The sequence below is a fragment of the Ursus americanus genome, chromosome 5, assembly GCF_024610735.1.
Source record: "Ursus americanus isolate L20-20 chromosome 5, mUrsAme1.1.p, whole genome shotgun sequence".
NCBI classification, from domain to species: Eukaryota; Metazoa; Chordata; class Mammalia; order Carnivora; family Ursidae; genus Ursus; species Ursus americanus.
The window spans coordinates 27,925,743-27,951,281 of record NC_142131.1 but is presented as its reverse complement, the minus strand read 5'-3'; the positions used below and the strand labels follow the sequence as shown (position 1 = coordinate 27,951,281).

The 25,539-nt window shown below is 40.5% G+C and overlaps 1 protein-coding gene across 1 annotated transcript in view; it reads left to right on the top strand.

Moving 5' to 3' along the window:
* Positions 1 to 1,470: 1,470 nt before the first annotated feature.
* JMY (junction mediating and regulatory protein, p53 cofactor) overlaps positions 1,471 to 25,539 on the top strand; it is an 87,554-nt gene continuing 63,485 nt past the window's right edge. Inside the window, exon 1 of the mRNA XM_045796403.2 lies at positions 1,471 to 3,118. Within this exon, the coding sequence (XP_045652359.2) occupies positions 2,078 to 3,118 (1,041 nt within the window). The 5' untranslated portion in view covers positions 1,471 to 2,077. The remainder of the gene's footprint in view (positions 3,119 to 25,539) is intronic.

The following is a 25,539-nucleotide window of genomic DNA, read 5'->3' as shown; positions in this document are numbered from 1 at the left end:
CGAGAAACATCGAACAACCCTTTTGACAAAACACAGCGATCAGAGTCTTTGGGGAAAATTACTTAAAACCCGTGTGACCATGAAACAATTTTTTTTGGGCAGGAAGTAAAAGTATTTCCTATAAACATATTCTTTTAGTGCTCATTCTTGGTATTCAAAGTTATCTATAATGTATTACAAAAAGAGAGCTAATGATCATGTCACCACTTTTTTATCAGAAAAACTTTTAGCAGTACCTTTTTAGCAGAAAAGACAGCTAAGTTTTCCATGATATGCTATCATTTGCTTAGCTGGTGATACAGATTTCAAAAGTTTTATCTCTGATTTGCATTTGAGAGTTGGCACAAGTTCAGTTACAAGCTTTGAAAATTTATGGTTCCACAAAAAGAATTGTAAAAAAAAAAGTTAAAAAACCTGTCCTTTTATCTTTTTGCTCATCCTGCTCAAAGCAATTTTTTTTTCTGGTCCAAGCAGATCTACAGGTCGACAGTGTCCATCTGAGCGATAGGGCGAAAATTTTTGGCTATTTATTCCGATGTCTGAGTACTGAAGTAAGGTGTAGCTGACAATGCACCTTTAATCCAAATGGTTTTGTATAATTTGAGAAATACGGATAAAAGTAAAAGAGTAATTCCCATTGTATTTTACTTTGGACGCAGAATCCCTATACTATGAATTGGGAGCTAATAGGAAAAAGAACGCCAATAATATAAGCTAGATTGTAAGATTCACCAGGCAATTTAAAAAATGTGTTTTATCACAGTTCAGTATAAATAGCAGAATTCTTCAGATTTACGTGATTTTTTTTCTATGTGCATTCTGGGATCTCTGATAATTGAATACAACTGCAAAAGGGCTTAAGCCAGTGACCTCAAAACGAGGTTCCCAGAACAGTACACAGTGGTAAAACCTGAGGCAATAAAGCGCCACTGAACTGAAATGTAAACATTCATACTATTAGGACATGACCGAATTTTCACTTGACTTAATTTTGTTTTGGAGTTCTACCGGGCTGTCTTCAGACACATCCCTTTCATATCTTAAATTGTGTCTCAAAGGTGTTTGAGGAGAATTCAACAGTCTGGGGCATCCCAATCAAGTTTAGCACATAGTTCGTGTAATGTTACAGAGCACTTTCTGAATGTAGGGGTTACCTATACCGACTCTCCCCGGGCGAAAGGAGGCACGTTTACATTTCAGGGTCCCTTTGAATGACTAGAGTTCGAAAAAATCTCAGTTCCTACACTTTTTTTCCCCGAGGCTCAGGGGTCACTTGTCCCGCAAGACACACGTACCACACTCACCGTCTTCGCGACTCGCAGCCTGCGGAGAGCCTGCTCCAGCCGATGGAGAAGAGGGTGTGCGGAAGGAAGGAGTCCGGCGCGCGGCCGCTCGCGGGAGGGGGCGGGGGACGGGGAGAGGCGGTGCTGGCGCGCGCGGGCTGGGTGTGCGCGCCGCCGCCGCCGCGTCACCAGCGTGCGGCACGTGCCCGTGTTTACGTCCCTCGTGGAGCAGTCTACGTCAGCAGCCAAATGGCAACATTGTGGCGATACTGAGGTTCAGAGTTTATGAGACGCGTTTCTATCCGTCAGGCCGGCTCCGGGCGGTCGGGAAGAGGAGGAGAAGGAGGAGGAGCGGGGAGATCGGCCTGGGTGAGCGGCGGAGACGCACACATCCCCGGCCCCTACCGCCTACCGGCCTGCCCGGCCCCGCGGGACCCGCTCCTCACCTTCAGAGAGCCGCAGACGCCGCACCGCGGCCTCGCGCTGGGGGCGGCGGGGACGGGCGCGAGGCGCTACCGCAGCACCGGGCTTGTAAACAGATCCAGCTGCACGTGACCATGTGAACTACCTGCTCCGGGGACGCGTATTGTCTTTCCGGCGAGCCGCACCACAAAGGAGCGCGGCGGGTTCAAGTGAGGAGGGCCGGGCGAGCAAGCTGGGAGAGCCGGCCGGCGCGCTAAGATGGCCGAAGGCGCCCAGCGAGGGTGAGCGGGGGGCGCGGTGCAGCCAGCCGGTGAGTCTTCGGGCGGGCAGGGCCAGCGTCGCCTCCCCCGCGGCCTGGCACCGGAGCCACTATGTCGTTCGCGCTGGAGGAGACGCTCGAGTCGGACTGGGTGGCCGTGCGGCCCCATGTGTTCGACGAGCGCGAGAAGCACAAGTTCGTCTTCATTGTGGCCTGGAACGAGATTGAGGGCAAGTTTGCCATAACCTGCCACAACCGGACGGCCCAGAGGCAGAGGAGCGGCTCCCGGGAGCAGGCAGGGGCACGAGGGGGCGCTGATCCCGGAGCACCCGCGTCCGACGGGACCCGCGGGCCAGGCAGCCCAGCGGGCAAGGGCCGGCCCGAGGCCATTGCCTCTGCGACTCTGGGTAGAAGCCCCGGGCCCCGGAGGAGCCCGGCCTGGGCGGAGGGCGGCTCTCCGCGGAGAGCGCGCGGCCTTCGAGGGGACCCGCTGCTGCGATGTCCCGCTGGCAAGGGGGCGGAGAGCCCCCTCAGGAGCCCAGTGCGGGCCAAGACCAGCCCGGTCCGAAGGGGATCTGAAGGCAAAGATGTGGCGGGGGCCGCTGCAGCAGCAGCCCTGCCGGCTCCCAGGGAGGCCCCGGTGTCCTCCGTGCGAGTAGTGAGCGCTTGCGGGGCGGTCTCCGAGGAGATAGAGGTGCTGGAAATGGTGAGGGAGGACGAGGCGGCCCCGGCGTCCCTGGCGCTCTCGGACGCAGAGCAACCGCCTTCCACCGCCGAGCTGGAGTCCCCGGCCGAGGAGTGTAGTTGGGCCGGACTCTTCTCCTTCCAGGATCTGCGTGCTGTGCACCAGCAGCTGTGTTCTGTGAACTCGCAGCTGGAGCAGTGCCTGCCTGTATTCCCCGAGGAGCCCTCTGGCATGTGGACCGTGCTGTTCGGGGGCGCCCCAGAGATGACCGAGCAGGAGATCGACACTCTGTGTTACCAGCTCCAGGTTTACCTGGGCCATGGCCTGGACACCTGCGGCTGGAAGATCCTCTCCCAGGTACTTTTCACTGAGACCGATGATCCCGAGGAGTATTACGAAAGCCTTAGCGAGCTGCGGCAGAAGGGCTATGAAGAAGTGCTTCAGCGGGCCAGGAAGCGCATCCAGGAGGTAAGAACCTAGTCTGGGCTCCAGTCTTTGCGTTTGGCTTCTCGCTGCCGGAGGCTGGAGCCTGGCTGTGAGCATTTGGGAGACTTTTTCTTCTGGACAAGAGAAGAGGAAGAAGATGGGTTCCTTACCAAGGAACCCCTTAATTCCTTTCAATGGTGGGAAAACCGCGGCTTTTCTTAATGGCCCTCTGAAGGAACTTTGTTAAGTCTTTAGATTTCCTCTTCCCATTTATCAAGTAGGTTCTGTGTAATAAGTGGTGTGTTTACTATTCAGTGCAGCGAGTAGGATTAAAGTCATTCCGAAAAAAGGCGACCAATAAATATACACTGAGCATTCGTTTCTCTTTTGCCTCTCTTTCCACCAATAACTGCTCGGATATTAACCCTACTTTCTGATGTCCTCTACATTTACTCAAAATAGTTGGTTTTAGGGAATACAGTTGGCCTTTTTTTAGTCTCCATTTGTAGTTTGGCAACTTAGGCAAATTTTAAAATTCATAATGAGTGGCCTGTCCAAATGAAAAAGCACTATGAGAATGTATTTTTAAAGGTTTATGCATAGTCTCCAGTCTTTATAGCTGGCGGATGTTTAACTCCTGTTTTAGGGAGAAAAAAAGGTCTTGGGCAGGAATGTTTATTATACTTTTGTACTTGTAAAAGTAGTACAAAGCTTTTTCAAACTGTCTTACACTTAAAATTACAGGAAGTAATGGGAAAGGTCTTCATGTGTATATATGAGGAGATCTGTGATTTGTAGGATATACATAATTTGAGGTCAGGCCTACCGAACAGCTTCTGCTGAAAGAACTGTACTAAAGTATTTTAAAATATACTTTAGTTTTTGGGTCACCTGGCTGGCTCAGTCAGTAAACTGTGCAACTCTTGATCTTGGGGTTGTGAATTTGAGCCCCATGTTGGTGTAGAGATTATTAAAAAAAAAAAAAAACCTTAAGAAAAAAAAGATACACTTTAGTTTTCCTAATGGGCACTAACAGATATTTCCTCAAAGCTATTATTTTTAGTATTAGTACCAGTTGAGGTTAAAGGTGGCGTGAGGAAATGCCCCTTTTTATGGTGTTTATATTCCTGACATTGTGTTGTCATCTGTTAACCTTGCCTGTGTTTATAAAATTACCCGAATCCTGCTGTTAAGGCTAGGAAGCTGGTACCTCCTGGTTTCCACATGGAATTGTATGTATTTTTCATTGCTAGCTTTGGGGCTTGAGGAAGTTTTTTTCTCACTTAACCCACAGTGCTCTCATACAACTTCCTAGTCCAGGTTTTTACTCCTTCCTGTTAGTTTACTTTGTGCTAAGCATCACCCACCTTGGTAATGCGATTCTAGAATTCTAGGGATGTTTTTATTTCCCTCTTTTTTTTTTTTTTAAAGATTTTTATTTATTTGAGAGGGAGCACCTATGTGTGCATGGGGGGGGGCAGAGGGAGAGGGAGAAGCAGGCTCCCCACTGAGCAGGGAGCACCACGGGGCTCGATCCCCGAACTCTGGGATTATGATTTGAGCAGAAGGCACATGCTTAACCGTCTGAGCCATCCAGGCACCCCTATTTCCCTCTTTATCATCTACTTCTGAAATCTGCGTTCTACCTTAACTCTTTTTGGAAGGAAGTGATAAATGGTCACATACATTCTCTTTAGAGTTTTGTTAATATTGGCCTGTATTTCTTTTAAACTGTGTGAACAAAGTTAATAGTTATTTCTTTTACTTTTTTGTTAAACTTCGTTTTTTTTTCTTTAAGATGTTTATTAGTAAGAGTGAACATGAGCTGGTGGGCAGAGGCAAAAAGCAGATTCCGTGATGAGCAGGGAGCCTGACGGGGCTCAATTCCAGGCGCCCCTAAACTTTATGTTTCTTATAGCTCTAAATGATGTAGACTTATTCAGTTTTAATTTTATTGGTATTCGAAAAAGTAATTTTGTCTGGTTTCATTCATTCAAATAGGTGCAAAAATGAGATTTGCCGTAAAATATAATTAATTACGGTTTTCTGGAACTTTTTCATGGGGGTGGAGAGTTACATTTTTTAAAAAGATTATCTTTTCCTAATTAAGGTTATATTAACCATGTTGTTACATCCTCTTTAACAAAGAGAAATTTAAAGTTTTAAAGAGTATTTTGTATTCTGGAAGACAACTCAAATGAAATTATAAATTCATTGGACATTAAATATATAAATTTTTGGTGCTTCATTTACTTGATTTGAACAGTATTTGACAAATAATTATCAAGACAACAAATAGATTCAGTTATAATGCTCACCCTGATATCTACTGGAAGTTTATATTGAAAGAAATGAAGCTCAGTAGGGAGAAAGGGTGGTGTGATTCATTAGTTGACTTCTGCTGTGGGCATGATAATGGTAGTGTAAGAACATGGCAGCCATGTTTTTTTTGTTTTTTCTTTGCTGCTTAAAATTTTTTACTATATTAATAGTTTGCAGTAACTTTTTTAGGTAAAATATTGAAATTGTGTCATTTTTGTACTAATGATCTTATTAAATTTAATTACATCTAATTTAATGGGTTTTTTGTTCCCAGTTCTGCAGTTGACTTAACTTGTGGGAGTGATTCTAAAGATGTCAAGCCAGGTATATCTGGTAAATCAAACACACTCTTAGCTGTATGTTACTTAGAAAATTTAGACTTTTGGTTATGTTTTTCCTTCTTTAATTTCTCTGAATCTATTTTCTGCTCTTTTTTTTCCCTCCAGTATTCCTTTTTTTTTTTTTTTTTATCTATTTAAGGCTTCAGCTTAAAGGCCACACCTGTTTTTGTTCGAAATGGTCAGTAAGTTGTGGAAAGGAGGTGGGGTTTTTTTGTTTTGTTTTGTTTTGTTTTGTTTTGTTTTTTTAGTAGAACAGACTGTACAACTGGACTGTAAACTTCTCAAGGTCACTGGCCTTGACAGTATCTTGAAATTCTCTTTGCCATCCCTAGTTCAGGGCCACACATCTTGTGAGCACTCTTAGTATTTGTGGACCAAGGACACCAGAGGTGTTCTTGTTTTTGTTGTTGTTGCTTTTTAGTATTACAAGAATTCAAAGGATTTGGAAGAAGGGTCTTTTTGATTTAAAGCTGTGGGTAAATAAAATTTTATAAGTTGATAAATGTAAATTCCACATAAGGGACCATACTACTTAGAAACTCAGTAAAAATCTTTAAAACTGTAAATAACTTTCTAAATAAGGGGTCTTTATCTGGGGTTGGTGAATTCCCTATAAATTGAGGGGAGCTATAGAAGGATTTTAATGAGGTGTTGTAAAGTAGCATGCTAAGTTTTATATGCATAGACATACTTGCATTTTTGGAGAGAGGCTTTTATCAAATTCCTTAAGGTGTTCTTCAGAAAGAGCTTTAAAACCATAACTGTAAATCATTTGCTTTCTAAGCTTTGGGCATACTTCTCTTGGAGTTTAAGTTTTAGAATACACTTATGTATGGGGTTATAAGAAGTACTTCTATATCTTTGTTTTGTGAGAAATTGAAGAATAAAATACTAAGTTTTCTGCTAAACTTTTTTGTTAATGATTCAAAATTTGGTCAGTTGACTGGAAATGAAAGTTTGTGAGAAGCTATAATTTATGTAATACTAATGAGAATATTTTAATTAGTTTTAAGGATTCATTTATTTTGAGAGTGGGGGGGGCAGAAGGAGAGAATCTTGCAAGCCTATCCTATTGAGCGAGGAGCCTGACAACAGGGGCTGGATCCCACAACCCATGAGATTATTACCTGAGCTGAAACCACGAATCAGATCCTTAACCGACGAGCCACCCAGGTGCCCCACTAATGAAAAATTTTTAGGTAACAGGAATTGTAAGGTTATGTGCTACTTAGGACCTTAATCTTAAATGAAATTTGAAATTTATTACATGGGAGGTTTGTTTTGGGCTTTCACAAGAATGTGCTGTAAGGAGTACTATTTATATAGCAGGCACCCAATCCGTGAATGAATCAGCTGCCACCAGGGCTCTTGGGATGGTTTCAGCAAGAGTCTTAGTTGTTGGTCAGAGCTGAGGATCATATTATAGTGTATGGGTGACCCATACCATGGCTTACTTACCTTTGATGACCTGGATTTTGTAAATAGTGGTTTCTGTATAAGGACAACTCTTGTTGAAATAGTTGTGGTCCTTTAGGTAGTAAACCTTAACTATGATGGTAGGCTTGATTAAGATCTAAAATAGTATTCTCTTTGGAGAAGAGATTATGTTTATACAGTTGCTCAGTTAACTTCTTCCCAGTTGATTTTAACTTACTGCTAGTAAAACAAATAAACAAAAAAGCATTGAGAGCAGCACGTGTTTTTCTAAGTAGCCATGTAAAGCATGCTGTAGACAAGAGTCTGCCTAGTGTTTGGAGTCAGAAAGACCTGGCTTCCAAATAGAACTCAGCACTTCTGTGACCTGCTTAGTTAACCTTTTTAAAACAGGGAAATTGGGAAGATACTTAAAGGATATCTTAAGATTCAAGATCCTTTGTGTCTTAAAATGACTCGGCTGTAAATAACTCCTGCCTTCTGAGGTTATTGAACGTAAGGGGCAGGGAGCTCTAGAAAGAATGCTTACCATCTCTCCAACCAGTTATGACTTTTGTAATTTTTCTGAAAAACTAAAATTAGTTATAAAACTCGGGAGTACACTGATATCTCAACTATATATATTATGAGAAATCATGGTCTTTTCGGAACCGTAGGATGCTGGCCTTTGATTGGGACAGCGTGCCTTGACCCATGATTAGGTGTAAGTAGTAGAAGCAGACTCGGGAAGTACGTAATGTAGTTCCCCTGAGAGAGCTGTTATATCTGTATATTCCCATAAAAATAGTGCATACACAGTTAAGGAATAATGAAGCTAAGTGAATTTTGTAGGATTCTTGAAAGTTACGATGAAAGACTTGAAAGGTAGAGGCCGTGAAAACAATGACTTAGATACTAATCGTTTTCTTCATTCCTGTGCCCAAATAAACTTGGCCATTTTTCACGTCACTGAAAAGAGAGATGTATAGGAAAAAAGATGAATATATCCTTTTAGGTTAGTGCATCTGTAATGCAGAAACATGGAGGCTGGAGGCAGGATAGCACTGATTTATGTGGTGCTTTCTCTGCTTGCTGTTAAACATCACATGATGCCCCATCCACCAGATATTTCAGACTTGAAATCAGGCATGTTTCCTCCTTGCTAAACAAGGCCAATTTGGACAAACACTTGACCAATGTGAGTTCAGGGTTGGGGGGGGGGGACAGGAGGGAGGTAGAACAGAGAAGGTGAATGGGTGGTTTGGTTTGTCAAACTTAACAGTTGTTATGTTTGAATTAGCAATCTTCACTCTCCAGAGCTTCACATGTAACTTTAATCAGTCTCTCACTGTTCTCCATTGCTGTTTTATTTCACCTTTCATTGACTGTGAAATATTGCTGGAAGTGGGAATTGAAAGCAAAAGGTAGCCTTCCGTTGATGGTTAAAAGCCTGTGTGCTTACTTTTTGTAATGGAAAGTTTCCTGGGGCTCTTTTCACTCTCTAATAGGCCAGATCTGCTCCCCCTTAATCTGCCCAGTTTCCTCAGTTGTTGCTGGGAAAAAATTTAAGTTGCAAGGCTAAGAGAATGTAATGAAGACTAATAGTTCCTGATGCTTTTTTTTTTTTATAGAGGTAGTGAAGTTCATTTGGCCTTTCAAGCTTCTTGTAGTAGACTGTTAATACTAAGTAGTCTTAACACAGAGTAAGTTATTAAAGCTCCACAAAGGTAGAGAAGGATTCATTTGGCAAAAAGCTGGAAAATTTCATGAATTTTCTAAAATGTGGAAAATTGCCCTTTTATGCTTGTCCTTGGGTTTATTTTTATTAATTTTTGATTTTTTTTAAGGATTCTATTTATTTATTTTAGAAAGAGTGGGGGGGTGGAGGGGCAGGCGGAGAGGAAGATAATCCCAAGCAGACTCTGCTGAGTACCCAGCTGTGAGGCTCCATACCATGACCCCAAAACAGGACCCAAGCCAAAATCAAGCGTCTGACACGCAACCGACTGAGCCACCCAGATGCCCCATGCTTGTCCTTGAATTTTGAATTTTATATGGTTATAATTGCTTATGATAGACTCTTTTCATACTGAAGTGAAGGTTTTGTAGTATAGGCTGTGAAATAAAAATAGGCCTGATGGGATAGAGGAGAATGGTTTTAAGGATAAATGTATGAAGTTCACTTAATGATGTGGAGTTTTATTTTTAACTTTAGGGTTTGAGGGTGGTGGCTGGGGGCTTAATTTATTCAACAAATATTATTGCATTCATAAGCATAAGGAGATTACAGTGATAGAGAAAAATGGTCATTTTCTCCAGAAGAATTTTTAAATACAATTGGTTATCAAATTGGCCTGCTGCTAGGAATTAGTTGAGGCAGGGTTTTTTTGTTTTTGTTTTTTGAGGCATGGTATTTTTTAAGAAGTTCTAACTACACTGACTATCATAAGTGCTTAGGGAAAAGAAAATTTGTTGAATGTGGCTCTGTAAAATCTATTTTTGTCCTAATTCTGATTCTGGTAGGTCGACCTTAAGACTGTCACTTAAGGTCCTTGGTCTCAGTGCCTGAGGTAGGATCAAGGTTAGAGGTTAAGGATCCTCAAGGTAGTTTACAGGCACAGTATGGCAAGTGTTGGAACCTGAGCCACTTGTTTTATGTGCTCGATTCAGGTTTAGGTCTCCTTGATGTAAGCTGACTGTTCAGACTGTTTAAGTCGCAGCACTTCTAATTTTGCTAGAGTTTTGTAAGGCTTTGAAAAAGCCCTAAATCATTTTTGGCTGCAGAGGGCATTAGAAGAGGGCAGAAGTGTTTCCTCCTGTTCTTATATTTGTTTTCTTGACCTCACTTTGTTCATTACTTGTTCTCCAGGGTGTCCCCCCCTCCCCCCGCTTTCCCCCCAGGCTTTGGTACATTTCCCTATGGTTTCCAGTATTAAAACTACTTTTCCATTTGATAACTTGAAGTTATATTTACAAAGCAGATGTTTAGTTAATAAAATTATTTCTTTAAGCCTTTCTTCCTCTTCACCTTCTTATCTGGGTGAGTCTGTCTCCTCTTTACTGACGCCAATGGGGCCATGACTAGAGAGACCTGTGTGTAGTGAAATATTTGAGGTTTTAAATTTTCAGTCATCAAAGTAACCTTTATTGAATGCTTCCTGTGGCTCAAGCACTGTGCTGAGGTCTTTAAATTATCTCAGGATGTAGGTGTTAGTTGAGAGGTAATGTTTGAGTTTTGAGTCTTGGCTCCTCTACCTGATAGCTTCGTGAATATGGGCCTACCTAATTGTCTTACTTCCTTGGCTGCTACTCCTGCAAAGTGAGAGAATACTGCTGCCTTTAAAAATAGGTTTTGTGTCAGTACTTAGAACAGTGCTGTGTACCCCGCAAACACTTGGTAAATGCGAACTCTTAATGTTAATCTTCATATCAAACTAAGAGGTAGGGATTTTACAGTAGAGGAAACAGGTTCAAAGAGATCAGATGAATTTGCGTAAGATAAAGTATCTGGCTTATAAATCCAAGCCTAACTGCTTCTGTCCTGCTTTCTTAATCATTGGACCATCTTCTTTCCTGTAGACAGGGAGAGAAGCTAACTGATAAACACTGGCAAACTGAAATACTTGGTCAGTGTATCATCACCGAACAAAAACATTAACAGTGTCTGGTTGCTGGTTGTTTTTGGAAAACCTTGATTATGCATGTATACTGTATGTACATATACTGTAATTAACAGTGTGTCTGTAATTAGAGAACATGGTAATCCTAAAGGAGGATAATTTAAATTTGTACGTGTATGATACATGAAACTCTAATGTGAGACAGGATGCAGGTCTTTTTTTTTTTTTTTAAGATTTTATTTATTTAAGAGAGAGAGAGAGAAGGAACGGGGGGAGGGGCCAAGGGAGAGGGAGAAGCAGAATCCCCACTGAGCAGGGAGCCTGACAGTGGGGCTCGATCCAAGGTTCTGGGATCATGACCTGAACTGAAGGCAGACACTTAACCCACTGAGCCACCCAGGTGCCCCAATGCATGTCTTTCTTAAAAGAATCATTTATAGGGGCGCCTGGGTGGCTCAGTTGGTTAAGCATCTGACTCTTGATTTTGGCTTGGGTCATGATCTGTCAGGGTCGTGAGATCCAGCCCCATGTTGGGGCTCACGCTGGGTGTGGAGCCTGCTTGAGATTTTCTCTCTCCGTCCCCCCCCCCCCCGCCCCGCCTACATCCCCCGTCATGCTTGCTCTTTCTCTTAAAAAAAATCAAGAATTTTTCTAAACCACAGGAAGAACAAATGTTATACTGATAACTTAAATATTCTGTTGTAAAATCTGTATAAGTTTGCTAAGGGTGAATAGGTTTAGACGTTATGATAATTTTCCTTAAGTTTTCACATGTGTATTTTATTTTCTCCCCAAAATAATTTCTAATGCTTTTTCCCCCCTCCATGGTAGAGCTGTAGAATTCGGTATAGTCTAAACTGAGACCTGAAATCTACCTCCATCATCCACTATTCATTCTCGTTTAAGTAATTCATCCATAACACTGAACAGTGAATATTATACTCCCTTTCCCCTTAAAAATACTAAATAATTATCTCATTGCCTAATTTTTTCTGGTTAGGGGAGGAGGGCAGTTAACTGTGTTAGCTTCTCTTTATTTTTTGTTGGAAATCCTGCCTCTCTTTTTTCTTCTATATTAGGTGATGTGAATTTTGGTATTGGGGTTGCTAAATGAAAATGAAAAGGTTATGACAAGTTGGGTTAACGAAGGATTAAGAGAGAAAGGGGATGAGAGGTGCCTGGCTGGCTCAGTCACAGAGCATACACAATTCTTGATCTCGGGATTGTGAGTTTGAGCCCCACGTTGGGTGTAGAGGTTACTTAAAAATAATGAAATCTTAAAAAAAAGAGAGAAAGGGAGTGAGAATTAACTTTAGCAATATTTAAACTTGAAAAGTGAGTGGGAATGGATAACCTTATTTAAATAAAAGGAAATTGTATGCCAGCCTACAATGAAGCCTGTGTAGATGATTGCTTTTGTAAATCATGTGTTAGAAAGTTTCTGGCTCGGTGGAGGGCCTTGGAGTTGGCTCTTGAGCAGGTTTTATTTTATACATTGAGCCTTGTGGGACCTAAAATTTCAGATAAGACCATTTTATGTATCTTGATGGAGATTACATAAATGAATTAGAATTAGACAAATAGACTTTCTTAGATTTTCTTACCTCAAGTATTCAGCATGTTCGTGGGTTTGCTAAATGAAAACTGGAAGGAATTCCAAAATTGAGTTATAATTTCATTCTCTTTTCATCTTGTCTGACGGCACGACTCCCCACTTAATCTTTTTCAGTTTTCCCTTTTCCTGTGAAGTATTTCATTGTAATTTGTCTTCCTAGACTCGACAGATTGGCATGTTTCCTGTAAGGGGAAAAATAGTAGACTGGTTGTGAGTAGGGACATAGTGGGCAGGGGTTAAGAGCTTGAGTTAGGCTGCTGAGCATTCATACCTTACTTCTTCCTTTCACCCTCTACCTAACTTTAGGCAACTTAACTGACATATTAGTTAGACCTACATCATACGGTTGTTAGGAACAGTAACAGAGAATGTGTGTAGAATGTCTAGCAGAAGACCTGGTACTAGAAACCCTCAATAAATACCAGCTATTATCATATTCTTGACTTTTTCCTGAAGCAAACTGATACTGCTGGATTCCTCTTAGACCCAAATTTGTTTCTACTGCAAACCAGGTTGGTTTTAAGGAAAGCTAATGCCACACAGGTAAAATATTTCTAAATCAAAAACGTCAAAACAGCAAGAAAAGTGTGAGTTTGTTTTAAGCCTCTTAATGTGTCTTCAGTAGAAACACCCTAGTCCATGATTCCCAAGCCCCTTATTGCTGCTTCATGTGAATATTACTATTTTGGCCGACTTCACAGGACAGGGTGGTTCTTTTTAAAGTCAGCTTTTTCGGGGCCCCTGGGTGGCACAGCGGTTAAGCGTCTGCCTTCAGCTCAGGGCGTGATCCCGGCGTTGTGGGATCGAGCCCCACATCAGGCTTCTCCGCTGTGAGCCTGCTTCTTCCTCTCCCACTCCCCCTGCTTGTGTTCCCTCTTTCGCTGGCTGTCTCAATCTCTGTCGAATAAATAATAAATAAAATCTTTAAAAAATAAATAAATAAAGTCAGCTTTTTCTGTAGCTCTCCCATTTTTTCTGTACTCCCCTTCCCTTATGTTTGTAAGCATCCCAGACAACCCTGATCACACATTTGTGGATATTCCTGCTGAAGTAGTTATTTAAGAAAATAGTAAGGATTAACCTCTGGAAGTCCTTACAGGTCTTTCAGGCTCTTCATCAGTCACTTATACAGCGTATTGTTTTTGTGCCAGGTGCTAGGCATATTGTAGAAAACAAAACAGCCCCTTTCCTTAAGGTTCACTACAAATTCTGTTCATTCTAATTGAACTGTATTTTTTTTTTTTTTAAGATTTTACTTATTTAACAGAGAGAGCACAAGCAGGGGGAAGGGCAGAGGGAGAGGCAGACTCCCTGCTGAGCAAGGAGCCCAGTGCGGCCTGATCCCAGAACCCTGGGATCATGACCTGAGCTGAAGGCAGGCGTTTAACCAACTGAGCCACCCAGGCATCCCGAACTGTCTTTATTTTTTAAGTGCAGGTATTTCTGACCAGTATTTTAATACTTGTTCTTATAAAATGTTGTGTCGTAATATTTTTCATTATACTCGTACAAATTTACCTCTATTTTGGGTAGTCATTTTATAGTGGGTTGTGTGGATAGAAGTCCAACCGCCACATAAAATATTGTCTATGGGAAAAAAATATATATGCCTTTAAGGTACAACAAGTTTATTAACTGAGAACTACCTATAATTGACTTTTCTCTCCACCGTTACTTATTTAGTATGTTTTTCAGAGTATCCAGAATTATTTCTTATGAGGACCATCGAGGTATTTTCGTATATTGATTTTTTTTTTCCTTAAGTAGGCTCTGTCCCTAGCATGGAGTCCAACATGGGGCTTGAACTCAACGAACCTGAGATGAAGACCTGAGCTGAGATCAAGAGTTGGGTGCTCAACCAGTTGAGCCACCTGGTGTCCCCATATGTTGGTTTTTTTAAAAATTTATTTATTTATTTTGAAGGATTTTATTCATCCATTTGAGAGAGAGAGCATGCACGTGTGTGCTCCTGAGGGAGCATGAGCTGGGGGAGGGGCAGAGGGAGAGGGAGAGGCAAGCTCCCTGCCGGGGAGCCTGATGTGAGGCTTGATCCCAGGATCCTGAGATCATGACCTGAGCCAAAGGCAGATGCTTAACTGGCTGAGGTACCCAGACACCCCTGCAAATGTTTTTTTTTTTCTGGAGATACTCCTAAACCTCTTTTCTAACTTAGTGACTTGAAAAGTACAACAGGATGGATATACTGCAATATCTTTAGAATCAAGTAGCCACCTGACAAAGCACAATGGAATAAATTGGTAAAGGGAAGATTACAGCACATCACTGTTGTCACAGATCAGGGTTTTTGGAGATAAAGTTTTTGAGTCTTCATAAATCATTGGTTTTTGTCAGTTTCTCATGTAGTGTGTGAATAGGTTATTTTTAAAACTGGTGTTTGATGTCTGTGCATGTTTGGGTGTGTGCCCCTGGAGTCTTAAGATATTAAGTGGAGTTTTACTCTCCTGCCCTGTGGTCATCTCTCATCCTAGAGTTCTAAGTCCAGCATTTCCAACTTTCACTTGCATCTGGATGCTCTGCCAAACTTCTGTTCATTCCATTTATCCACAGTGCCTCCTCTCACCTGCCATCCCTGACTTGGTAGTGTGGATCTCTGTGGAGCAGTGCCTTTAATTTGAGTCTTTGCTATTTCCCTAAAAAGCCTCACTCCCCTCAGTTCCCAGAACTGTTACTCATTTCTTCCAGATCTGGTGTTTGTTTGTTTTAAGAAGCCATTGATTATGACACATTTGATTTTAAGACAGGTTTTCTTTAGTGTGGAAAAAGAAACACTGTTATATGTACACATTGATTTGCAAATGCATACCGATTCAGAAATATTAAATATTGATTTTAGAACTAAACATACACACAGAACATACTGTACTCTTCCATTGCTTACCGTAGTCCTGTAGACAGAGCCCAAATTCCTGGCCTTCAGAGCCATCCGTATTTTGGTTAGCCTGCCAGTCTTAACTCTTTCGTCTCTACATGAACCTTTCATTATTCTAGCCAAGCTCTTTTACCCATTATTTGCTGAACTCACAATACCCATGCTCCAGTATACAGGATACCACCCTCTAATGTCTTCCTTTTTTTGTCTACCCCTCTTTCCAGGGCCAGATTAAGTGCCCCCTCATAGAAAGTTATTTCTGACCCCTGTCAGAGGAATTTCTCTCAGAAATCCAGATATCAAAGAGGCCTTATGTTACATCTGGCTCGTATCATCCATAACTGCTGCCCTGTGTTTTTGTCTTTTTGAACAACTCCTGCCCTTTAAAATGTATTATAGCTCCTAGGAGACAAAGATGGATTTTCTTGCTACTGTTTTCTAATGCCTCAAATTCCGCAGGGCCTCAGTATACAGTTGGTGCTCAGTAGATAGATGTTGTTTGATCTTCAAAAAGTTGGCTTCTTTACATGACATATATGCATGTAGCTAACATTTTGATTAAAGGTCTGTTTCCCCAGGAGTAAAATGAAATAAAATGTACCACTTCTCTATGGAGTAAAGAATCTAGAAATCAATGTTTAAAATTTCAGAATGAGTTATTACTGCCAGGAGCCCTTATTCTTTGTAAAACTGAGTTTCAGCATTACTATTATTAATAGATAATCAGTGATTAACATACAAAATAATATAGAAGTGATTCAACAGTTTTACAGAACAAGAATAGAATTGAGCAGTGTGCCTTGTGAATGTGGAAAATATGTTTGGCTTTAGTCCTTACTTTTAGTTGAAGAAACAGATTTGATAGACCTAAGGGGAGTTCGAAGGGCCACAGATCTTATTTCGTTGCTGGGTTAGGCCTGCCCCATCTGAGCACCCTAGTGCGAATCCTGGTCACTCCTTTTCACAAGCAGGGAATTATTTGAATATCTTAACAATAATTTAATAGTGAAGATATTTGTAGATTTTATTACGTTGCTTCTTAAACATCTTTCTAATTAAGTAAAAAATACAAGGCACTCTGTCTTGGGTTTGACAAATGAGAGTAGGGAAGAAAGTTATGAAACTATACACAGGAGAGTTTAGCTTCTAAATTTTATATCTATGGCTTTAAGAATTATTCCATGATCTTCAAGGATAGTAGCAGTCCTATAATCCTGAAGTTAGAGGATTGAACTTGAACTAAGTTGAGCTAACTCTGATTGGGAAGGTAGGGGATGGGAACTCCATAAGGAAGCACAGAAGCTGTCTTCTTCCTCTCTACTCCACTGGAATGATCATTGGCATAGAAACCAAGTTTGAAGAGGATTGGGGAAAAAAGTGGTACAGGGTTGTTGTTTTGCAGTTTTCTCTGTTGCAGTGATTATAGGGAGTCTTTCAAAAAAAAATTTTCAACTGTTGTCACTGACTCCTTTAAGAACCCGATAGAAAGTCTCTCAGTCCTTGCCCTAGAAAAATTTTGCAAAAAGCAGAGTTTTGTTCCTGATAAGTGAGACCTCAGAGGTTAAGAGCCTATTTCTTATCACAGTTAGATCATGGGAGGCGAGAAAAAAAAAAAAGTATCCATTAGGGAAGCTAGAAAAAAGGGAAAGAGAAGTGTTCTTACTAGGCTAGTGTGTTTAACTGATGCTTTATGGAATTGTGCTTCATTTCTTTTAAGTGAATCAATAGAGCAAAATAACTTTCTAAAATTGCACAAGATGTGTCAGATCGTGAAGCAGAAATAATTCAACTCAACCTATTTCTAGGCCCCTGTTCCCTGCCTGTTCCTTTTTTCCTCTGCATTCTGCTGTGAGCATCTCTGTATTGTGTTGGCTGAACTTGAGCCCTTTCATCCTTCTGTCAGGTTATCGTAATTCTCATTCAGATCTATCTACATTCTGACTCAGTTTGTGTCCATCAGTGAATCTTTTCAAATTTAGCAAACCTGCGTTTCCATATTTTAAATTCAGGCCTTCCCCATACATGCCAAAAATCCTTAATCCTGAATAATCCAACTCTTTCCAATTTCTTTGTACTCTTTTTGTGTGTGTATTATTTAGAGCACCTTGCACATTTTGCGGTCAATAACTTGAAAATGTCTGCAGCTCAGCTTGTTTATTCTCTGGGTTTTGTCCGTTTTGGTTAGCAAAATAGAAACTTCCATCGTTATAATAGGTTAGGGTTATATTCTTTTATCAGTTCAATTCTTTTATCATAGATTATAGAAAATGGTTTAGACTAAAAAGTCTAATGCTTATAGTAAATTGCATCTTTTGAAGGTTTAAAATGCATTTACTTTTAAGATTATTTTCAGATTCTTAGATTAAAATAGATTGCCAGTTGAAGTTATAATTGATTTTAAGGTAATCTAATGTTGGAAAAACATGAAACTGTATAGCAAAAAGAACAAATTAATAAATTAGCAGTGTTAGGCGAGATGCCTTGGGCTTCTCTGCAAGAGTATTAAGTTTAGTTGCCGCACGATACCTTTGTAAAGTACTGTTCTGGTTCAGGATAAAAAGCATGTGGGAAATAATATATAAATATACTGACATGAATAGAATAACTGACTTTCTGTCTTGTCAAGTGCACATATCTGTGTAGAGTGGTATTGTGATTTAATTAATAAGTGTATCGTGACCTGATGTTTTTGTATTGGCAGAAAATAGTATCTAACTGTTTGGTGCATTACATTTACTTCAGTGTCTCTGTAAGAAGAGCTCAAAGAAGCCTAGTGTCTGAGGATTGTCTTACTGTTGAATGGTGGCATTTGATCACTGGTAAATGACTCCAAGAACTTTATTATTGAGAGATGTTCTACAGTTTTGTTTTCTCATTCTTTGAATAGTTTTACTTTCCTGAAACTTGGTAGAATATCATCTCAAGGAAAATTTTCGTTTTTCTTTCTTTCCTTTCTCCTCCTCCTTCTTCTAAGAGACAGAGGAAGAGCATGTGCATGCTTGTGCAAGCTGGAAGGAAGGGGGGGGGAGGATCTTAAGCAGGCTCCATGGTCAGCATGGAGCCCAATTAAGGGCTCAGTCTTGACCCTGAGGTATGACTTGAGCCAAAATCAAGAGTCAGATGCTTAACCAACTGAGCCACCAACGTGCCCCAAAAATCTCCCCTTTTCAAGTGGAATAAAAGATAAAGGGCTGTGAATATACATTTTCTGGCGAGGAGAGAATTACTGCCTTTAAAACTATAAACGTAGTTTATAATTCATTGTAAAAATTCATTTTAATTCATTGTTTTGTTGCTATTACACATTCACTCCCCCCCCCCCCAGTTATCTTATCCTATCCTTCCTTAATCTGGTTATTACTAGTATCCCTGCAGCCTTTAGGTGGTAAGCCATGATGGAGGTGAGTGTCTTTGCAACCAGTTACAACTGAATTCTCAGACTTGAGTGCTGTGATTAGAAATTGATCAGCTGCTGTTACTTTCATAATTCTACTTAAAATAGATGTAGCTTAAATTAGGTGGTTCAGCACAGGATTTAGCTACTTCTGAATAATAGGTAGGCACAAGAAGAGAAACATGTATCATTTTCATATTTCTCATGCCTCATCCTTTGGAAAAGTTACATGTACACATATATTTTGGATATTGTGCCAAAGGGGATAATTTAATTTTCCTTTTTTGATGTGTAAGCCAGAATACCTTAGAGGTGGGGAAGTGGAGAAGGAATAGAATATAAAATCTTCTGTTAAAAAAAAACAAGTATATGGGGGTGTCTCTGTGTCTCAGTTGGTTAAGCATCTGCCTTCGTCTCAGGTCATGATCTCAGGGTCCTGGGATAAGGTCCTGCATCGCATCCAGCTCCCTGCTCAGCAGGGAGTCTGCTTCTCCCTATACCCCTCCCCCCGGCTTGTGTTGCATGCGTGCGTGCGTGCGCGCTCTCTCTCTCTCTCTCTCACTCTCTGTCTCAAATAAATAAAATCTTAAAGTATATGTATTTATTTGATAGATCATGAGTGAAAAAAAGTGTAAGTGGAATGTAAATCTACTCCCCACTTACCTCCATTTCCCTGTCTGTGGTTCTCATTCTCAGAGGCAACCACTCATTGAGTTTTTTTGTGTGTTTTTCAGATTCAGTCACATATACAAAGAAACATAAGACATAGATATTCTCCACCTTTTTAACAACTCAAATGGTAGCATATTACTCTCTTCTGTATCTTGGGTCTTTTTTCTTTTTTTTAATTTCAGTTCTATTTAGTTAACACATATAGTAAAATTGGTTTCAGGTATAGAATTTAGTGATTCATCACTTACATACAAACCCAGTGCTCATCACAAGTGCCCTCCTTAATACTCATCACCCATTTAGTCCATCCCCCCCACCCACCTCCCTCCATCGACCCTGTTTGTTTTCTGTAGTTAAGAGTCTGTTATGACTTGCTTCTGTCTCTTTTTCCCCTTCCCATATGTTCATATGTTTTGTTTCCTGAATTCCTCATATGAGTTCAGTTATATGGTATTTGTCTTTCTCTAACTTACTTTGCTTAGCATAATACACTCCAGCTCTATCCACATTGTTGCAAATGGCAAGGTTTTATTCTTTTTTTATGGCTGAGTGATATTCCATTGTGTGTATATATACACACCACATCATCTTTATCCATTCATCAGTTAATGGACATTTTGGTTCTTTCCTTAATTTGGCTATTGTTGATAATGCTGCTCTGAACATCAGGATGCATGTGCTCTTTCAAATTAGTATTTTTGTATCCTTTGGTTAAATACCTATAGTGCAGTTGCTGGGTCATAGGGTAGTTCTATTTTTAACTTTCTGAGGAACTTCCATACTGTTTTTCAGAGTGGCTGCACCATCTGCATTCTCACCAGCAGTGCAAGAGAGGATTCCCCTCTGTCCACATCCTCACCAACTTCTTTTGTCCCGTGTTATTTTAGCCATTGTGACAGATGAGTGAGGTGATATCTCACTGTGGTTTTGGTTTGTATTTCCCTGATGATGAGTGATGTTTAGCGTCTTTTCATGTGTCTGTTAGCCATCTGTATGTCTTCGGAAAAATGTTCATGTCTTTGCCCATTTCTTAACTGGATTATTTATTTTTGAGAGTGTTGAGTTTGATAAATTCTTGATAGATTTTGGATACTAACCCTTTATCAGACATGTCATTTGCCAATACTTTTCCCATTGTGTAGGTTTCCATTTAGTTTTGTTGATTGTTTCCTTTGCTGTGCAGAAGCTTTTTATGTTGATGAAGTCCCTATAGTTCATTTTTGCTTTTGTTTCCCTTGTCTCCAGAGATGAGTCTAGTGGTTTTTTTCTTGTAGCAGACTGCATTTCTTTTAATGGCTACATAATACTACATTAAATAGATTTGTTTTGCTACATAGCTTTTTCCCCCTTTGATCTTATCCTGTTCCTGTTAAAATAGCATCTCTTTCCCCACATGTGCAAGTATATCTGTAGGATGAATTTTTATAAGAAGAATTTCTGGGTCAAAGAGAATGTGCATTTTAATACGGTTGTTTTCTGTAGAGGTATATCAGTTTACTGGCTTTCAAACACAAGATTGATCTTTAGTAAGACAGGTACAGAGTGACAAAATCAGCCTTGTTTTATCTCCAGCACCTGCCAGGATGGTATCTCCAGTATGTAAGCCATTCCCTGAAAATGGATGTTTAAAAGGCAATGGCCACTGAGGTACCTGGGTGGCTCAGTCGGTTGAGCATCTGACTCTTGGTTTTGGCTCAGGTCGTGATCTCATGGGTCATGAGATTGAGCAGGTGTCCAGCTCCCCCACTCAGCAGGGAGGGTGCTTGAAGATTTCTTCCTCTGCTCCTCCTCTGACTTCAGTAATAACTGTGTTTTTTTCCCTTAGAATAGCTAAAAATGCACCCCCCCACTTCCATCCACTAAAAGTGATTTTTTTTTTTTAAACATTTTATTTATTTGACAGAGACAGCGAGAGAGGGAACACAAGCAGGGGAATGGGAGTGGGAGAAGCAAGCTTCCTGCTGAGCAGGGAGCCCAATGCGGGGCTCAATCCCTGGACCCTGGGATCATGACCTGAGCTGAAGGCAGACACTTAACTACTGAGCCACCCAGACACCCCTAAAAGTGCTTTAATAGAGAACTGAACCATGAGAAATGGGAGGTTTGGCTCAGTTTTAGTTTAAACATGGGCATACTTTAGAGATATTGTGGGTTTGGTTTCAGACCACTACAATAAAGCAAATGTCACAGTAAAACAAGTTAAATGAGTATTTTGGTTTTCCAGTGCATATAAATGTTGTTTCCACTATACTGTAGTCTGTTGAATGTGCAGTAGTGTTATATCTAAAAAAGCAAAAAAAACAATGTACATAAATACCTTAATTTAAAAATACTTCAGGGGCACTGGTGGTGCAGTTAAGTGTCTGACTCTTGGTTTCAGCTCAGGTGATGATCTCAGGGTTGTGAGATCAAGCCCCTCTCAGGCTCCACACTCAGCGTGGAGTCTACTTAAGATTCTCTCTCCTTCTCCCTCTGCCCCCCCCCCCCAATAAATAAATCTTTAAAAAATACTTTACAGCTGAAAAATGGTAATCTTCCTAGCTTTCCATGAGTTGTAATCTTCTTGCAGATGAAGGGTCTTGCCTCAGTGCTGATAGCTGTAGACTGATCAGGGTGATGTTTGCTAAGGGTTGAAGTGGCTGTGGGCATTTTTTAAAATGAGACAACAATGAAGTTTGCTGCATTGATTGACTCTTCCTTTCATGAACAATATCTCTGTAGTGTGTGATGCTGATTGATAGCCTTTTACCCACAGTAGAACTTCTAGCATAATTGGGAGTCTGTTCTCTCAAACCCTGCCCCTACTTTATCAACTAAGTTCATGTGATATTCTAAATCTCTTGCTGTCAGTTCAGCAATTCTCACAGCATCTTCACCAGGAGTAGATTCTGTTTCAAGAAACCACTTTATTTGCTCATCCATAAGAAGCAACTCCTCATCTGTTGAAGTTTTATCATGAGATTGTAGCAGTTAGTCACATCTTCGGGCTCCACTTCTAATTCCAGTTCTCTTACTGTTTCCAGCACATCTGCAGTTACTTACTCCACTAAAGTCTTGAACCTCTCAAAATCATTCGTGAGGGTTGGAATGAACTTCTTCAAAACTCCTGTGCATGTTGATATTTTGACCTTTTCCCATGAATACTGAGTGTTCTTAATGGTATCTAGAATGGTGAATCCTTTCCAGAGGTTTTCAGTTGACTTTGCCGAGATCCATCAGAGGAATCACTGTCTATGGCAGATACAGCCTGATGATATGTATTTCCTAAAATAAGACTTGAGAGTTAGAATTACTCCTTGATTCATGGCCTGCGGAATGGTTATAGTGTTAGCAGGCATGAAAACCACATTAATCTCACTGTTCGTCTCTATGAGAGCTCTTGGGTGACTAGGTGCATTGTTAGTGTACACTAATATTTTGCAATGAATTGGTTTTTTCGAGCAGTAGATATTTTAAGCATTGAGGTTAAAATATTCAATAAGCCATATCGTAAATAGATGTGCTGTCATCCAGGCTTTGTTTTGGCATTTGTAGATCATAGGCAGAGTGGATTTAGCATAATTCTTAAGGGCCCTAGGATTTTGGGAATGGTAAATGAGTTCTGGCTTCAATTTAGAGTCATCAGCTGCATTAGCCCCTAACAAGGGAGTTAGTCTCTATCCTTTGAAGCTTTGAAGCCAGACACTGAGTTCTCCTCTCTAGCTGTGTTAAGTCCTACATGGCATCTTCTCCCACTGTGACCATGTAAGGCTGTTTTGTCTGCATTGGAAATCTATTGTTTAGTGTAGCCACCTTCGTGAATTGCTTGAGCTGGATCTTTTGGGCAACTTACTATAGTTTCTATTTCAGCACTTTCTGCTTCACCTTGCACTTTTATGTTATGGTGACATCTTCTCTCCTTAAACCTTCAGACTTGTCTTCTGCAGCTTCTTCACCTCTTTCAGCGTTCATAGAGTTGAAAAGAGTTAGGGCCTTACTCTGGATTTAGGCCTTGGCTTAAGGGAATATTGTGGCGGGTTCGAACTGTTCAGGCCACTAAAACTTTCTGTATTATCAACAGTAAGGCTCTGTCACTCTCTTTATTATTTGTGTGTTCACTGAAGTAGCACTTTCAATTACCTTTATGAAGTCTTCCTTTACATTTACAACTTGGCTAACTTGTGCAAGAGGCCCCTTTCAGCTTTTGACATGCCTTCACCAAGCTTAGTCATTTCTAGTGTTTGATTTAAAGTTCACTTTAACTCAAACACTTTGAGGCCATTGTAGGGTTATTAATTAGGCTAATCTTCATAATGATGTGTTTCAGGGAGTAGGAAGGCCACAGGAGAGGCGAAGAGATGGGGGGTTGGCCAGTGGTTGAGCACTCAGAACATATAGAACATTTATCAGTTGAGTTCGCCATCTTATATGGGCATGGCCCATGGTGCCCCAAAACTAGTAAGTAGCAACATCTGAGAGTACTGATCACAGATCACCTAACAAAGGCAATAATGAGAAAGCCTGAAATACTGTGAAAATTACCAAAGCGTGACACACACATGACATGAGCAAATGCTGTTGTAAAAATGGCACTGATAGACTTGCTTGACATAGGATTTTCACAAACCTTCAATTTGTTAATAAACAAAAACAATATCTGAAGTGCAGTAAAGTGAAGGACAATAAAACGAGGTATGCCTGTAGTGCTAATTGATCTAATAGTAAATGTAGTGAGAGAGTGAGATGGAAAAAATTGTTTTTGATTCAAGAAAAGTCACCTGCTGTAATTTATGTAACTTTAGACTTTTGCCTCATATCATTATTAATATGGGTATATTAAGGTACTACTGAAGTAAAGTTTCTCAATTCAGTCTCAAATCTAAAATTCAGATTCTGATTCTGTGGGTCTGGAATGGGCCCTCAGGTTCCATATTAATAACAGGTTCCCACATGATGCTGGTGTTGCTGGTCACAGACCCTATTTTGAGTACCCAGGTACTAAATGACCATCTCCATCTGTTGGATTTAGTTATTTAGCTGAGTTGAACACAGCCAACTAAATTAAAGAGGGCAGATTGACCACATACATCATTCTTTTTTCCTACTCCATAGGTGGTTTCACTGCTTATTAAAATGTGCTGCATTTACAGACTCAGTGTGATGCCTGTTAACTAGTGTGTACCCTTCAGACTTCAGGGAACATGATACTTATGCTACCCCTCCCTCCCAGATTCCTTATCCAAGATGCTTTTATTCATGTGATTTCTCAAGTTTGGCTTGCCCTCTTTACCAACGCAGCCCTTCTCATCCTTCAAGGCCCAGTTCAAATCCTAGCTTTAGAACACCTTTTCCAAGGGTGTTAGCCTACTCCAATCCGTCTTTTCTCTAACATTTTGCTGTCTTTTATAATCAGTATTTTACTTTTATATCTGTTAGTTTGCTTCCCTAGTTAGATTGTAGACTTCTTAAAGATAAGGTCTTTCTTGGATATTTCGTATCCCCTACATGACTCTCCTGTTGGATATCTAAAAAGCAATTTGGACAGTGTCTCTGAATCTGTTATCTTTGCCACTAAAAACCTGTCTCTATTCCTTTGTTCTTTGTCTCAATTAGTGCCAGACCCCTAGTAGTCATCCTTAATTCTCTCTGTCCTAAAATCTGGTCTTTAACCAAGTACCACTGATTTTATCTCCAGAGCATTTCTTGAATCTTTGTTCTTCTCTCCCCCGATGTAAAAATTTCAACCAACTTTCATGGACTCACCTGGGAGCCTGTGAAACTGATATCTCTGCATGCACTCTGATACCCCTTCCAAGCTTTTCTCACCATTGTAGTATATAACTCAGGGCCCCAGGGTCTCTTAGTGTCTCCAGAATTGTCTTTCTGCCAGCTGCTCCCCCTGCTTGTGCTCTCTTTCTCTGTCAAATAAATAAATAAATAAATTTTTTAAAAACCAAACCAAACAAAACCACTTGTTAACGAAGCAGAAAGACATGGATCGGATCACCCTATAAAATAATAGGGCTTAGCAGGGACAAAAATCAGTGTTAGTTGGTTATTATGAATTTATTTTTAATTTTTTCTTGTTTTACTTTATATATATATATATATATATATTTTTTTTTTTTTTTAAGATTTTATTTATGTATTTGACAGAGAGACAGCCAGCGAGAAAGGGAACACAAGCAGGGGGAGTGGGAGAGGAAGAAGCAGGCTC